Source organism: Cannabis sativa, chromosome X, assembly GCF_029168945.1.
Source record: "Cannabis sativa cultivar Pink pepper isolate KNU-18-1 chromosome X, ASM2916894v1, whole genome shotgun sequence".
Taxonomy (NCBI): domain Eukaryota; kingdom Viridiplantae; phylum Streptophyta; class Magnoliopsida; order Rosales; family Cannabaceae; genus Cannabis; species Cannabis sativa.
The window spans coordinates 47,349,463-47,362,842 of NC_083610.1; the positions used below are offsets into that span (position 1 = coordinate 47,349,463).

General features: G+C 32.7%; 2 protein-coding genes across 2 annotated transcripts; one reads left to right on the forward strand and one right to left on the reverse strand.

Moving 5' to 3' along the window:
- The first annotated feature begins 284 nt into the window (after positions 1–284).
- On the forward strand, positions 285–2,156 carry LOC133032243 (uncharacterized). Its single transcript, XM_061106123.1, has one exon. The coding sequence runs from the start codon at positions 285–287 to the stop codon at positions 2,154–2,156; it is 1,872 nt and encodes a 623-aa protein (XP_060962106.1).
- Positions 2,157–10,385: 8,229 nt separating this feature from the next.
- LOC115711609 (chlorophyll a-b binding protein 7, chloroplastic) lies at positions 10,386–13,029 on the reverse strand. The gene is made up of 6 exons (XM_030639984.2): positions 12,793–13,029; positions 12,513–12,679; positions 11,760–11,906; positions 11,371–11,503; positions 10,952–11,044; positions 10,386–10,862 (listed from the first exon to the last, which is right to left on the reverse strand). Exons 1-6 carry the CDS (start codon positions 13,012–13,014, stop codon positions 10,566–10,568), a joined length of 1,059 nt encoding a protein of 352 aa, XP_030495844.1. The 5' UTR covers positions 13,015–13,029; the 3' UTR covers positions 10,386–10,565.
- Between the last annotated feature and the right edge of the window lie 351 nt (positions 13,030–13,380).

The window sequence follows — 13,380 nt, forward strand, 5'->3', positions numbered from 1 at the left end:
TTGTAAATATTAATGAATAAAATTTTTATTTAAATGTGTAATTCATAAAATATTCATAAAATTTTAGTAATGTGTAATTCATAAAATATGTAAATCATAAAATATTCATAAAATTTTATTAATGTGTAATTCATAAAATATGTAATTCATAAAATTTTTATTTAAATGTGTAATTCATAAAATATTCATAAAATTTTTATTTAAATGTGTAATTCATAAAATATTTCATAACACTTTAAAAATTATTCAAATTTGTAACACTTTATTTGTCGCCTAAATTGTAGATGGCGACAATTGATAAGTCTTGGACCAAAATCAGAAATCGTGGTTGTCATGAATTTTGGAATGGTTTACAAGCCTTTTTAGCAATGGCATCAGAACATAAGGATTGTGATGGAAGAATTCGATGTCCTTGTGTGAGATGTATAAATAGTAGGTTTGAAAAAATAGATAGGGTTAGAGCACACGTATTTGATCGAGGTTTCATGCAAGGATATGATAAGTGGATTTATCACGGCGAGCCTGAGGATGTTGTCGATGATGTAGCAGTTGCCGATATTGAATCAGAGGATGAAATGATACCTATTCTAGAAGACTTCTTTCCCCCAACAACAGAGGATGTACAAGGAGAAGATGAACAACCAACCACAAACCCTCAGTTTGATGACTTATTTGAGGAAATTGAAGCTGAATTGTATCCCGGTTGTGATTGGATTTCGTCTCTCAACTTTTTAGCAAAGCTATTGCATTTAATAGTTAGGGGAAAAATTCCTAATAACATCTTTGAAGAATTATTGAAGCTTTTAAAGTTTGCGTTTCCGAAGGAAAATAATATTCCATCAACTTACTACGAGGCAAAAAAGAGATTGAAGAAATTAGGCTTGGGTTATGATAATATCGATGTCTGTTTGTATAATTGTTGCTTATTTTATAAGGAGAATGCATCCAAGGAGGCTTGTCCAGTTTGCGGAACTAGTCGTTGGGTTACTTCCGAGAACGGGAAAGGAAAAAAAGTTCCTTGCAAAGTCATGCGATACTTTCCGTTGACACCTCGACTTAAAAGATTATATAGTTCGAGGATTACAAATAAGAGCATGATATGGCATCATACTGGAAAATCAAAAGATGATGGGGTGTTGCGACACCCGGTCGATGGTTTAGCTTGGAAAGACTTTGATGCAAAACATCCCGAGTTTGCAAGGGACCCAAGAAATGTTCGACTTGGGTTAGCTGCTGATGGATTTAATCCATTTGGCAACATGAGTCTTGCATACAGCATGTGGCCAGTGGTGGTAGCTAACTATAATCTACCACCTTGGTTATGTATGAAAGATAATTATTTTTTGCTATCTACCCTAATTCCTGGTGCAAAATCTCCAGGTAAAGACATGGATATATTTTTAAGACCTTTGGTGGATGAATTAAAGGAGTTGTGGAATAATGGGGTAGCAACGAGAGATAGTTCGACCAACTCGATGTTCACCATGCGTGCTGCGCTTTTGTGGACAGTGAATGATTTTCCTGCTCGTAGTAGCTTGTCTGGGTGGAGTGGTCAAGGTTATAAAGCTTGCCCTACTTGTAATGAAGACATGACGTCCATTCGAGTGATCGGGAAGACATCATATGCTGGTCATCGAAGGTTCTTGCCAAGTAACCATGCAATGAGAAGGGATACTCGATTTGATGGTAAAGTTGAAAGAAGACCTCCTCCAAGACGATTTACTTGTGAAGAAATATTATCACAAGTTAATGCTCTCGAACCCCAAATTCCCGGACATCATGAAAATTTTGGGGGCGTGAAACGTAGAAGAGTTGCAGAAAATTGTAATTGGAGGAAAAAAAGTATTTTCTACGAGTTGGAGTATTGGAGCGCGAATATTTTAAAACACAACATTGATGTCATGCATGTTGAGAAGAATGTGTGTGATAGTCTCCTAGGAACCATCTTGGATAATGATAAATCAAAGGACACAACCAATGCGCGCCATGATTTAAAGAAGATGGGTATTAGGGAATCGTTGTGGATTTATGAAGATGGGAATGGGAGGCTAATGAAACCGCATGCTCCTTATGTTTTGACTCGTGAGAAAAGACAACTTTTTTGTCAGTTTGTTAAAGGAATAAAGTTTCCTGATGGCTTCTGTTCAAATTTATAAGAGCAAAGTTTCTCCAGATGAGTCTAACATTATTGGGTTAAAATCCCACGATTGTCATGTCATTATGCAGCGAGTACTAGCAGTTGGTGTCCGTAAATTTCTACCTCGTGACACTGCAACAACTATTACTCAGCTGTGTAATTTTTTTCGACAGTTATGCTCTAGAACTCTAAATGTAAAAGATATGGAGGATGCTCAAAATAATTTAATTCTGTTATTGTGCAAGATGGAATTGATTTTTCCTCCAGCTTTTTTTGACATAATGATACACTTGGTATTGCATTTGCCTGAAGAAGCGATATTGGGTGGCCCGGTCTTTATGAGATGGATGTATCCTTTTGAAAGGTACATGAAAAAATTGAAGAATTATGTGGGAAATAAGGCACGTCCTGAAGGGTCAATTGCAGAAGGTTATGTTGCTGATGAGGCAGTAACCTTTTGTTCAATGTACTTTAAAGGGTGTGAAACAAGATTTAATCGGCTTGATCGAAATGAAGATGCGCCTTCTGTTTGTCGCTATCTCTCAGTTTTTAATTCTCAATCTCGTCCTTTAACTAGCGGACTTATCAAGCCTCTTGATCATACCAGTCGTGAAAAAGCTGAGTGGTACATTCTTCAAAATTCTCCTGAAATCCAAGCTTACTTAGAGTAAGTTTGTTACATTTTTATAAATTATTTTATTAAATTTTTAGTTTTTATTTTCTATCTCCCTCTATCGTATCTTGACATTATCATACTTCACAGTGAACATTTGGACAAGATCAGGCATGAATATCCTAATGGTAATCACGATGTCTTGCATAGGCAAACTTTCCGTCCGTGGTTTCACAAGAAGGTATAACGACAAAATTGTTAAGTTTTAATTCAATCATTTATATTCCTCTCATATTAATACATTTTATGTATTTAGATATATGAGTTGCACAAGCTTGGAACTTTACAAAATGGTGATGAGTTACTCGCTCTCGCTTCCGGGTCCGATTACTTAGCAACATTTACGAAGGTTGTGTAGTGAATGGTGTTCGGTTTATTGCATCAAAGCGAGACCAAAAGCGGAAGACACAAAATAGTGGTGTTACTGTTGCTGGAGCTGAAGGGTTTAATTATTACGGCACACTTGAAGATGTAATCACTATATCTTATACTGGTGCATATACAGTGTCATTGTTTGAATGTAAATGGTATAACACTAATCCATTAAGAAAGAAGACAATCACTGAAAATAATATAACTAGTATAAATACTCGTGGATATTGGTATCAAGATGAACTGTACATCCTTGCTAACCAGGCGAAGCAAGTTTTCTATCTTGAAGATCCACTCAGAGGTCGCGATTGGAAGGTTGTTGAAGATATTAGCCATCGACAAATTTGGGACATTACTGACAACGAAGATGAGACTGATGTAGATGTTGTTAGTGATTCTAACTCTGCCAATTTTGTGTTGACGGTTGATCTTGGAGAGTTGATTATGCAATCGAATGAACCTCCAGTAATTGTTGAATCGTCCGATCAGTTAGTGGATTCTGAAATAGAGAATAATGAACTTGATGAAAATTATGTTGCTGAAGAAGTAGATGATTTACAAGTTGAACATGTAGAGGATGAAAATGTAAACTTAGTGAATGATGGAAATGATAGTGATTCTTCAGTGTAACTTTTATTTTGTAAACATTTGTTACTAAAATTTTTTACAATTAAAGGAATATTTAATTTCTTTCGTATTAACATTTTAAATACTTATATTTCAATTATGTGTTTCACATTTGTGAATTCTTACATTTTTTTCCGTCTTCAAAGTAAAGTAAAATGTCAGCTACGTTAGCGACATACCACGGTGGGGATGGTGATGGCAGGGATCCCCCTGATCCTTCTAGGGTACCGTCGTCTTGCGAAGCAGGTTTTTATATTTTTTGAAATCTACAATTGTTCTGAATATAAATAGTGAATGTATGATTTACTAATAAAATTATTTTTCCCTCGAATATATATAGTTCCACCTCCGGTCAGAAAGGGTCGTGGGGTTGCCGCAAACGCTAATCTCGAAAAAAAAAGGAGAGAAGCTGGTAAGCCCTTACCGGTGGAGGTAGATCTTGAAACCGGCAAAGTTGTTGGCACTGAAGCAAGCAATTATGTTCGATTTCTTGGCCAACAAGTGAGCATGTTGTGCCCGGGTGGTCATCTAAATTTTTCCGATGTACCCCAACAATACAAGGATCAAGTGCTCAATCGAATTAGAGTGAGTGATTTTTAATTATTAAAGGTTGTAATAATTTTATGTCCTCATTTATAAATTAACATAATTTTAAATTATTTTATTACATAGTACTATTTTGATATCGATGGGAATCCCCATCGAGACCTACTTATGGGGACTTTATATTCGGTGATGGCGGAGCGGTATAGTGAGCGAAAGACGCTCAGACACAAGCATTTCAAACAACATTACAAAAAACCAGAAGATCGGGACACAGTTCTCAAATTCCCCCCTGACTACTTGAATACCGAGACTTGGAAACCGGTTTGCGAATTGTTCGTTAGCGATGCATTTTTGAATCGTTCAACTAAAAATAAATCGAATCGGCAACTAATGAAATATCCAACAACGCAAGGCACAAAATCGTTGGCGTCCATACGCCACGGAATGGTATGTATTAATTCTTTAATTGTTAAATGTTTCATAAAAAAAATTCTTTAATAGTTAATAATATTTTTTTCTTATAATAAACTAATTTAATTGTTTATATTTGTATAGGGGGGTCCTCCTGGAGAGCATGTAGTTGAAGCATGGAAGGAGATCCATGTGAAAAAACTGTCTGGAACTTTCGTTAATGAATTAGCTGCAAAAAATTATGTAAGTGATTAAAATTATTTATTATTAAAATTTATATTTTATATTAATTACATATTCTAATAATTTTGATTTAAATAGGAGGAACTGATCAAGGAGCTTGATAGGAAGCGACTGGAACGACAATCCCAGAGCGATACTGGGACTGAATCTGAATCTGATACTGGTTATCAGTTTGACGTTATGGAAACAGTTCTAGGCCAAAGATCTGACTATCAAAGAGGCGTGGGTAAAAGGCTCAAGGGCAAAGGAAAGAAACCAATCCCTCAAACTCAATCAACGGTGCCTCCCCAACCAACTACTGAAATGATGAGCACTGTGGCAGATATATTCTCAGCTATGCGTGCCACTTGGGGGGGTAATTTGACGCCTGAACAACGTGCCCAAATATTTAACCCACGCTTTGACAATTTCATTCAAACGTATAGTCAGTCGCAGTCGCCTGGTGGTTCGTCTTCTCAGAGTCATGCCGCTCCTCCGGAACAGCAACAACAACCTCCTTCGCAACCACAATTTCAGCCTTCCTCGCAACAACAATTCCAAAATTTGTCACAGCAGCAATTTGAAAATTTTTTGCAGCAGCAACCCCAATCTTTTCCTCAGCAGTTTCCTCAGCAGCAACAACAGTCTGCTCCGCCAATGGGAAATCAGTTCTTATACCGAACACCGTCAGAGTCTCCTCCGCTCGGCTCAAACTTTGCTGATTTTGAATTATTTGGGAGTTCATCGCAGGAGAACCAATTTTTTTCAACTCCCATTTTCAACCAAGCTGAGCTCGGTAATTTGACGCTGGGTTTATCATCAGACCAAGCGTATGTGCCTTCTCCGCCACGGGCTTCGGGGACTCGTACCGAAAATAATCCAGATCAAGACTTCATAATTAGAGACCTGAATGAAGATGTTAATGAATAATTTATTTATGTTTTGTAATAATTTAGTTTAATTTTGAGACAATATTTTATTAGGATTAATATGTTAAAGTTAATTACTTTGGAGACAATTTTAAATTATTAATAAATTTTATTAAATTGTTTTAGTTATATTAATTAGATTTATTTATTAAATATTTAATTATTTATTTATATATAATATAAATAAATTTTTAAAAATAATTAATATTTTTTTTTATTATTGGGTGTTGTAGCGGCGGAGCAATAGCGGCGGGACCCCGCCGCTATTGCCCTGTGTCAGTCTCGAAACACGAAACTGACACAGGGCAATAGCGGCAGGGTCCCGCCGCTATTGCTCCGCCGCTATTAATAGTATTAGCGGCGGACCCAGTTTTTGGCCGCTAATACTATTAATAGCGGCCAAGCAATAGCGGCGGACCAATAGTGGCCGAGGTCCGCCGCTATTGCCCTTTAGCGGCCAGATTGTGGACCAATAGCGGCTGAGGGGCCCGCCGCTATTGCTCCTTAATGTTGTAGTGGTTGCTATAAGGGTTTCTATGTAAAATTCCGTAAAAATACAAAAAAAAAAAAATTTAAAATGTAAAAATAATAATAAAAAAAAAAACTCCCTTTTTTTATAAGTCTTTTTAGCTCACGGCTTCTCAATAGTATAGGTACCGGCAAGGAAAGTGTTGCATAAAATATAGCAATGTAAATGTATACGTGTATACAATCGACAAACAAGTAATAAGATAATAAGGACTCATTTGGTATGCAGGATTGGTCTGGATTAGACTGAAAAAGATTAGATTAGACTGGACAAGATTAGATTATGTTGAAAGTAATCTTGTGTTTGGTTTAAGAATAGACTGGATTATTTTATTTATATTCTTTTAAATTAAAAACTTAAATTAAAATAAAAATATATAATATTAAATTAAAATTAAAATATATAATAATAAATAATTAAATTATAAAAAAAATAATATATCCTATATAATCAAGTATATCTCATAAATATATGATAAAATAATTTCTCATATTTTTTATTTAATAAATAATTAAAATAGTAAAATAAAAATACTTGAATAATATAAAATTATTTATGTTAAACACTAATTTAATCACCAATTTAATATAAATATTAAATTTTAAAAATATTTATATAAATATATAATTTTATTGTCATATTGTTTTCTTGGAATCAATTTAAGTAATTATTGTTTAATTACTAATATTTTAAATTTTTAAAACTTTTGTATAATAATTTAAAATTATATATTTTCACTCATTTTAATGAATAAGTTTTTTATAAAATATTTATAAATAAATGTGTGATAATTCTTTCATTTAAATTCTTATAAAATTTAAAATATATTAATAAAATTAAAATTAAAAAAAAATCATCCAGTCCTACGTACCAAACGGGCCCTAAATAAATATTGTCTCTACAAAAATTGAGTAAAAATTAATATCAAACAATTTGGAACAGACCAATGATAATATTTTGGTTGATCTTAAAAATCATACAAGAAAATAAATAAAATAAACAAAAGAACATGAGAACAAGAAAATAAAGATGAGCTAGTATAATTAATTTCTCCTAATATGTAAAACTGACGTCAATGTTGCGGTAATGCCATGGCAAAGTGAGTTATCTTAATCTAGAATTTAAATTTAGATCACAGGCTTCAGTTGATGGTATTATGTATTAGTTCACTAATTAATAATATTATTCACGTTAATTAACTTTAAAAAAAATATTGAATCATATATAAAAAATATAAATTATTTTACTAATCACTAATTAATTTTAAAATAAATACATTTTTATAAATTTACAAACTATATTTTTGTATTTTATCTAGAGGTGTACATTTTTTTCATGGAGATGAGGCTCCATAGAGACCTGCCCCTAATAGGGCAGAGACGGGGATTATTTTTTATCCCTAACGGTAAACGGAATGGGAATGACACTCCTTGCCTCGATAGAGACCCGCTTAATATGTTAGTTATCGTTTTATTAATATTTTATATTTTATAATATGTGTTTATATTTTTTTGTTATATTAGTGTCATTTTTATTTTTATTATTTTTTAAGTTATGTTTTGTATAATAAGTAGTATATTGAATAATAAATAATGTATAATATTTTAATTTTAAAAAATTACTTCATATACTATTTTAAATTTTTTTTTTCAAATTTACAGTTTGGGTTGCTCCGGTAATTTTTCGGTAGTTTCTATATGGGTTGCTATACAGATTTTGGTTGCGATTTAGGTTGCTCCGTTAGTTGCTATAGGGATTTCTATATAGAATTCCGTAAAAATATTTATAAAAAAAAATTATTTTGAAATGTAAAAATTAAAAAAAAAAAAAAAAAAAAAAAAAAAAAAAACCTTTTAATTTTTATATAATTTAATATTTTTATACATTTAAATTTTTAAAATATATTTTATTTTTATATTAGAGATTTCCCGCTCTGTCCTCGCCCCATTAAAAAATTCTCGTTCCATTCCCGATGAAGAATACACAGGATGGAACAGGAATGGAGATTAAAATTTTTAACAGAGATGGAAATGAGGAAAGCACTCTCTGCCAATTCCGCACCTGTGTACATCCCTAATTTTATCCCTCATGAACTGAATTTACAAACTAAAACGTTGCATAAAACCCTAATATAGAGATAAAGGATAAGAATATTTAAAATAAATAAAGGAAAAGAAATAGTTTTGGGAATGAAGAAAGATGGAAGAAGATTCCCCTCATTGAGAGGTATAGACAATACAATCAAGTACAAGTAGGCGAGGTGGTGGAAGTTGTGGGCCAAACAATACCCCACTACCCCGCGACCGGCCCACCAGGCCCACCCTGCCTAGCCCACTTCCTATTTGTACGGAAAGATAGAACCACATCCTCATCCATTATCTCTTCTATTCATCTTTTCAACGGTCAAGATCATCTTTCAACTTTTTCATCATCATCATTTATGATCAAGCTGCACGTGTTTCCCATTTTAATGTGGGTGGGGCCCAACCCACAATATATTAAGAAAGAGCCCCTCTTTTCCAAAATGGGCCAACCATCGATCGGCCCATGTTAACAATTGCAATTAAATTTTGTATAATTGGTCAAATTAAGGAACAAACAAAAGAGACAAATATATATTTTCAATTCAGAAAATACAGCCGTACAAACGAATTAAGGCTATAATAATCATATATTCATATTAGTGGCGATTGCCTTAATCCTATAATGTCACTTTCTACATTCAATTACCCTTTGACATCACCAAAACCATTTTTCATCAACAATATTGTCAAATGTACCTGCCATTACCTTAAACAAAAATATCAATGCTTACCTCATAAATTTGTAAAATTTTAATGATGTTATTAATATATATCTCATATATATATATATATTATATGAGAAGCGATAATTATAACATCTTATTATAATTTTTTAGTCAACTTTTACGTTTGAAATCACATGCTGAAATATTTTTTTTTTCAATTCTTATTACTATAGTGGCATTCGTTATAGTTATAATATATTCCTTATAAATTTTTAAAAATATCTAAACAGTTTACAGTATCAAAAATAAAATTACTGATATTTCAGTTTACTACGTGTGTTTGAAAAACTTCAAACTTATTTTCGACACTGTAAACTATTCGAAATTTTTCAAAAATTTACAGAGATGATGTTATAATTATAACAAACACAATCATAAAAAAAAAAAAAATAAAACACAGAGATCGATTAAGAAATTATAATAAGAGGTTGATACTATATTTAGAGAGATGAATAAGTACAGTAATATTGTTTTTTTTTTTTTCATTAAAAAAGATAAGAAAAAAAACATTTACCCACGTGGCTGAAAATTCTTGATTATTACACAAACAACAAAGTATAATCAAATCCAATCGTTCAAATTTAACATCGGATGTGAAGATTGATTAAATTTTCACCTTTTCATATTGTTTTTACATCTCATTTTCATGATTAAGCTTTTGATAAGACCAGAAAAAAGAAAATGAAAAAGTGTAGCCTGCCCTGCCAATGCTATCAATGCCTCCCTGACCATTCATAAATTGAACAAAATTGATTCAAAGTATAATTTAATTCTTTAGGGGTGGCCAAAGAGCATTGTGTTTTGTTATTGGACGTCAATGGTGCCTAACACTTTTCATAAGTGACGTCCTACAATTAGTTAACAATATTTCTGAAAACTATTTTTTTAAATTATACGAAATCCGATACATAATTACACCAATAACAGTATGACACTTAAGAGGATACTAAATACCAATAATACCTTTTAGCATTTCATGTGGCGAAAATGTAGAGATGAAATTAATGTAATATTCCTATTTAATTAAAACTTCCAAGTCAACTTTCAATTAATAATAACAACAGAATTAAACAAAAATCTGGCCAGCTATATAAACTGAAATATGCAAAGAGAAAAATGTGATGACTCTATGATCAAACATGTGCATTTTCCTTAATATTTACTCAAGGTCAAGGAAGGAAGAAGAATATAAATAAATAGTTGATAATATATGTATATATATATATATATACAGACATGGCATGTGTATAGAAATACAATATGTACAAGCAAGTAAAAAAAGAGCATAGAAGAGAATCTAATATAATAAATTAATGAAGCATGTGAAAGATGTTGTATTGGTAGGGATCTGAAACGTGGTCAATAAGGTTCTGAAGAGGGCCTTTACCAGTGAAAGCTGCTTGAGTGTAAAATCCCAGCCAGGCAACCATGGCAAGCCTCCCATTTTTAATCTCTTTCACCTTCAACTCCTCAAATGCTTCAGGATCCTTGGAGAGGTTTAATGGATCAAACAATGCTCCTCCTGGGTAGTTTATATCTCCTGGTAGATATATTCCTAGAGGCTCCAACGCCTCAATTCCACAATATCTTGCATATTCTGGTCCAACCTATACATACATATATATATATATATATATAAATATGAAAAATCTATAATACAGATAAGGGATTATGATAGAGTTAATTAGGTAAGTACCATCAAGATGGCCTGGCAAATTGCAATGACTATTACTCCTTGGCTTCCTGCTAAGTGGAGTCCTGGGATGCCAAGGTAGTCTAGTGTATCTCCCTGGAGAAAGAAATTAAAGCACAGATTAGAGAAATTATATTACATTAGATTGGATTAGATTAAAGGGTTGGTAGTAGAAAGAGTTTTTAGCATAATAAACACACCTTAATTTCTTCATTATTTTGATAATTTAGTTAATGAATTCTAAAAAACAGTAGTTAATATTTTTCACAATTTGATAAGAAAATGACAATCAAGTATCTGATTGAATTCTGTAGAGAGTACCAAATTACGTTATTTTTTTTTACATTTTCCCTACTTTTTTTTCTTTCTCCACCAAAATCTAACTTCCAAACATAACCTTAATAAAAAGAAGAAAACTGAACCTTGAGTTTGGAATATCCAACTCGCCACCATACAGGTTCTGCAAAGTGAAAGGCTCCAGTGAGATTTAATATTTCAGGAATCAAAGCACCAAGGGCTGCCAGCATAGCCCAACGAGCATGCAATATTTCAAAGCTGCAATGTAATTCATGTAATGACAGAATTAGTAGTAAGTTACTTTGGTAGTACTAATAACATTAGTATTAGTTGTAGTGAGTTAGTAGTTGGTAATACTATACCACCCACCCCAATTAGCTGCAATGACAGTATTAGTAGTAATAAGATACTTAGCAGTATTACTGAGTTAAGAAAGAAAAGGTAATAATGTGGTGGTAGTGAGTTAGATACCACTAGAATTGGCTGAAATGACTTAACTCAATTATGGGCTTACTTGAAATACTTTTGAAAAGCCAACGGATCTTTACTGAGTCCAGCAATGTCAAAACCATAATCCCCAGGAAGCTCTCCTGTGAGATAATGAGGATAATCGTAGGGAATAGGACCAAGCCACCTCGGACGCTCTTCTCCATACCACAAGCTTTATCAAATAATCATACATAAATAGGATAGAAAATACAGCAAAATAAATAATAATTATGTTACACAATTAATTTGTGTCGCTGCTAATAAAGAAATTAACAAATAACAGTCATAAATTCAAGTGTCTGTATCGGGTAAGTTCACGAGTTGGAGATAAGTAAACTCAAACCGCTGACATCCGCCATAAGGTAAACTACTGCCTCACAAGCCCCCGACTGATTCTACCATAGAGGTCAACAATGGACAATAACTCCAGAAAGAACAAAGCTTTTTTGAATAACTCAATTCATTTGGGATCAGCCCCGTTAAAAAGAGCGTTACATTTACTTTATAACTGATATAATTAATATGCCAATTATAGTTACAACGGTCTCATTATGATCATATTTTGTACAGTTCACCTAATCAACCTCCATTCAAAGAGGGGCTGAATAATAAAAAGACAGAGCAAAGAGTAGTCTTTCATCTCGGGCCGAACCACTATAATTTTTGCGTAAATTTATATATTGGAATACATTTTATACAGTAATTTTTGTGTGTTTGCTGCTCACAATTTGGTGGTGTTGTAAAATTTCGTCCATAACACTAATAATCATAATATTACCTCTGTTGTCTAGCTTTTAAGGCCAAAGACCTGAACTTGGCAGAATTTTGAACTGCAAATTTCTTCCTTTGCTGCAATCGCCTCTGAAGTGACTCTCCAAGTGGGCTATTAGCTATGGCTTTGACTGCTGTGAAAGGTATGGCAGAGAAGACCAGCACACCAGCTAGCTAGCTTCGCATAATTTTACAAACATTCAAAACACAAAAGAACATACATAGTTACAGATATTATGATTAAACTACTGTTCTGTTCTGTTCTGTACTGTACTGTACCAACCCACCTCTTCCCATGAAGCTTTGCAGGAATATCTCTTGTTGGTGTTGAAGTTGGGTTTATTTGACTTCCGAAGCCTCCAAGAGGATGAGACTGAGGTTGAGAAACCCAAACCCAAGCCCTGTGAATTTATCACAGCCATCACCACCTCCTCCTTCGGCCACTCACTAGCTACCCCACAATTATGGATGTTGATGATGAAGAAGCTAATATGAGTACTGATGGCCATGCCTTTAATTATTGGGCTTTTTACACAGCCCAATGGGCTTACTTATTCTTCTTCCATTCCATTTCCACATAGGGGATTATTTAAGAATATAGGGATTATTTCATAAATACACACAAATAATAAAAAAAATTACAAAATACGGTTTTATGGAATTTTAAAAAATTTTATAATTTTTTTTTTATTTTATTTACAGAAAATACAGTTTTTTTATTTTGTATTCTTGTTCATTTGTTACTAATTTTTTATTATTTGTATGTAAATTCTTGCTGTTGTTTTTACAAAAAATAATATCTTATATAATTATCCCTAAAATATATAAAACACAAAAAATTACAAATTGTACAAAATTTTAAATATTTTTACAAA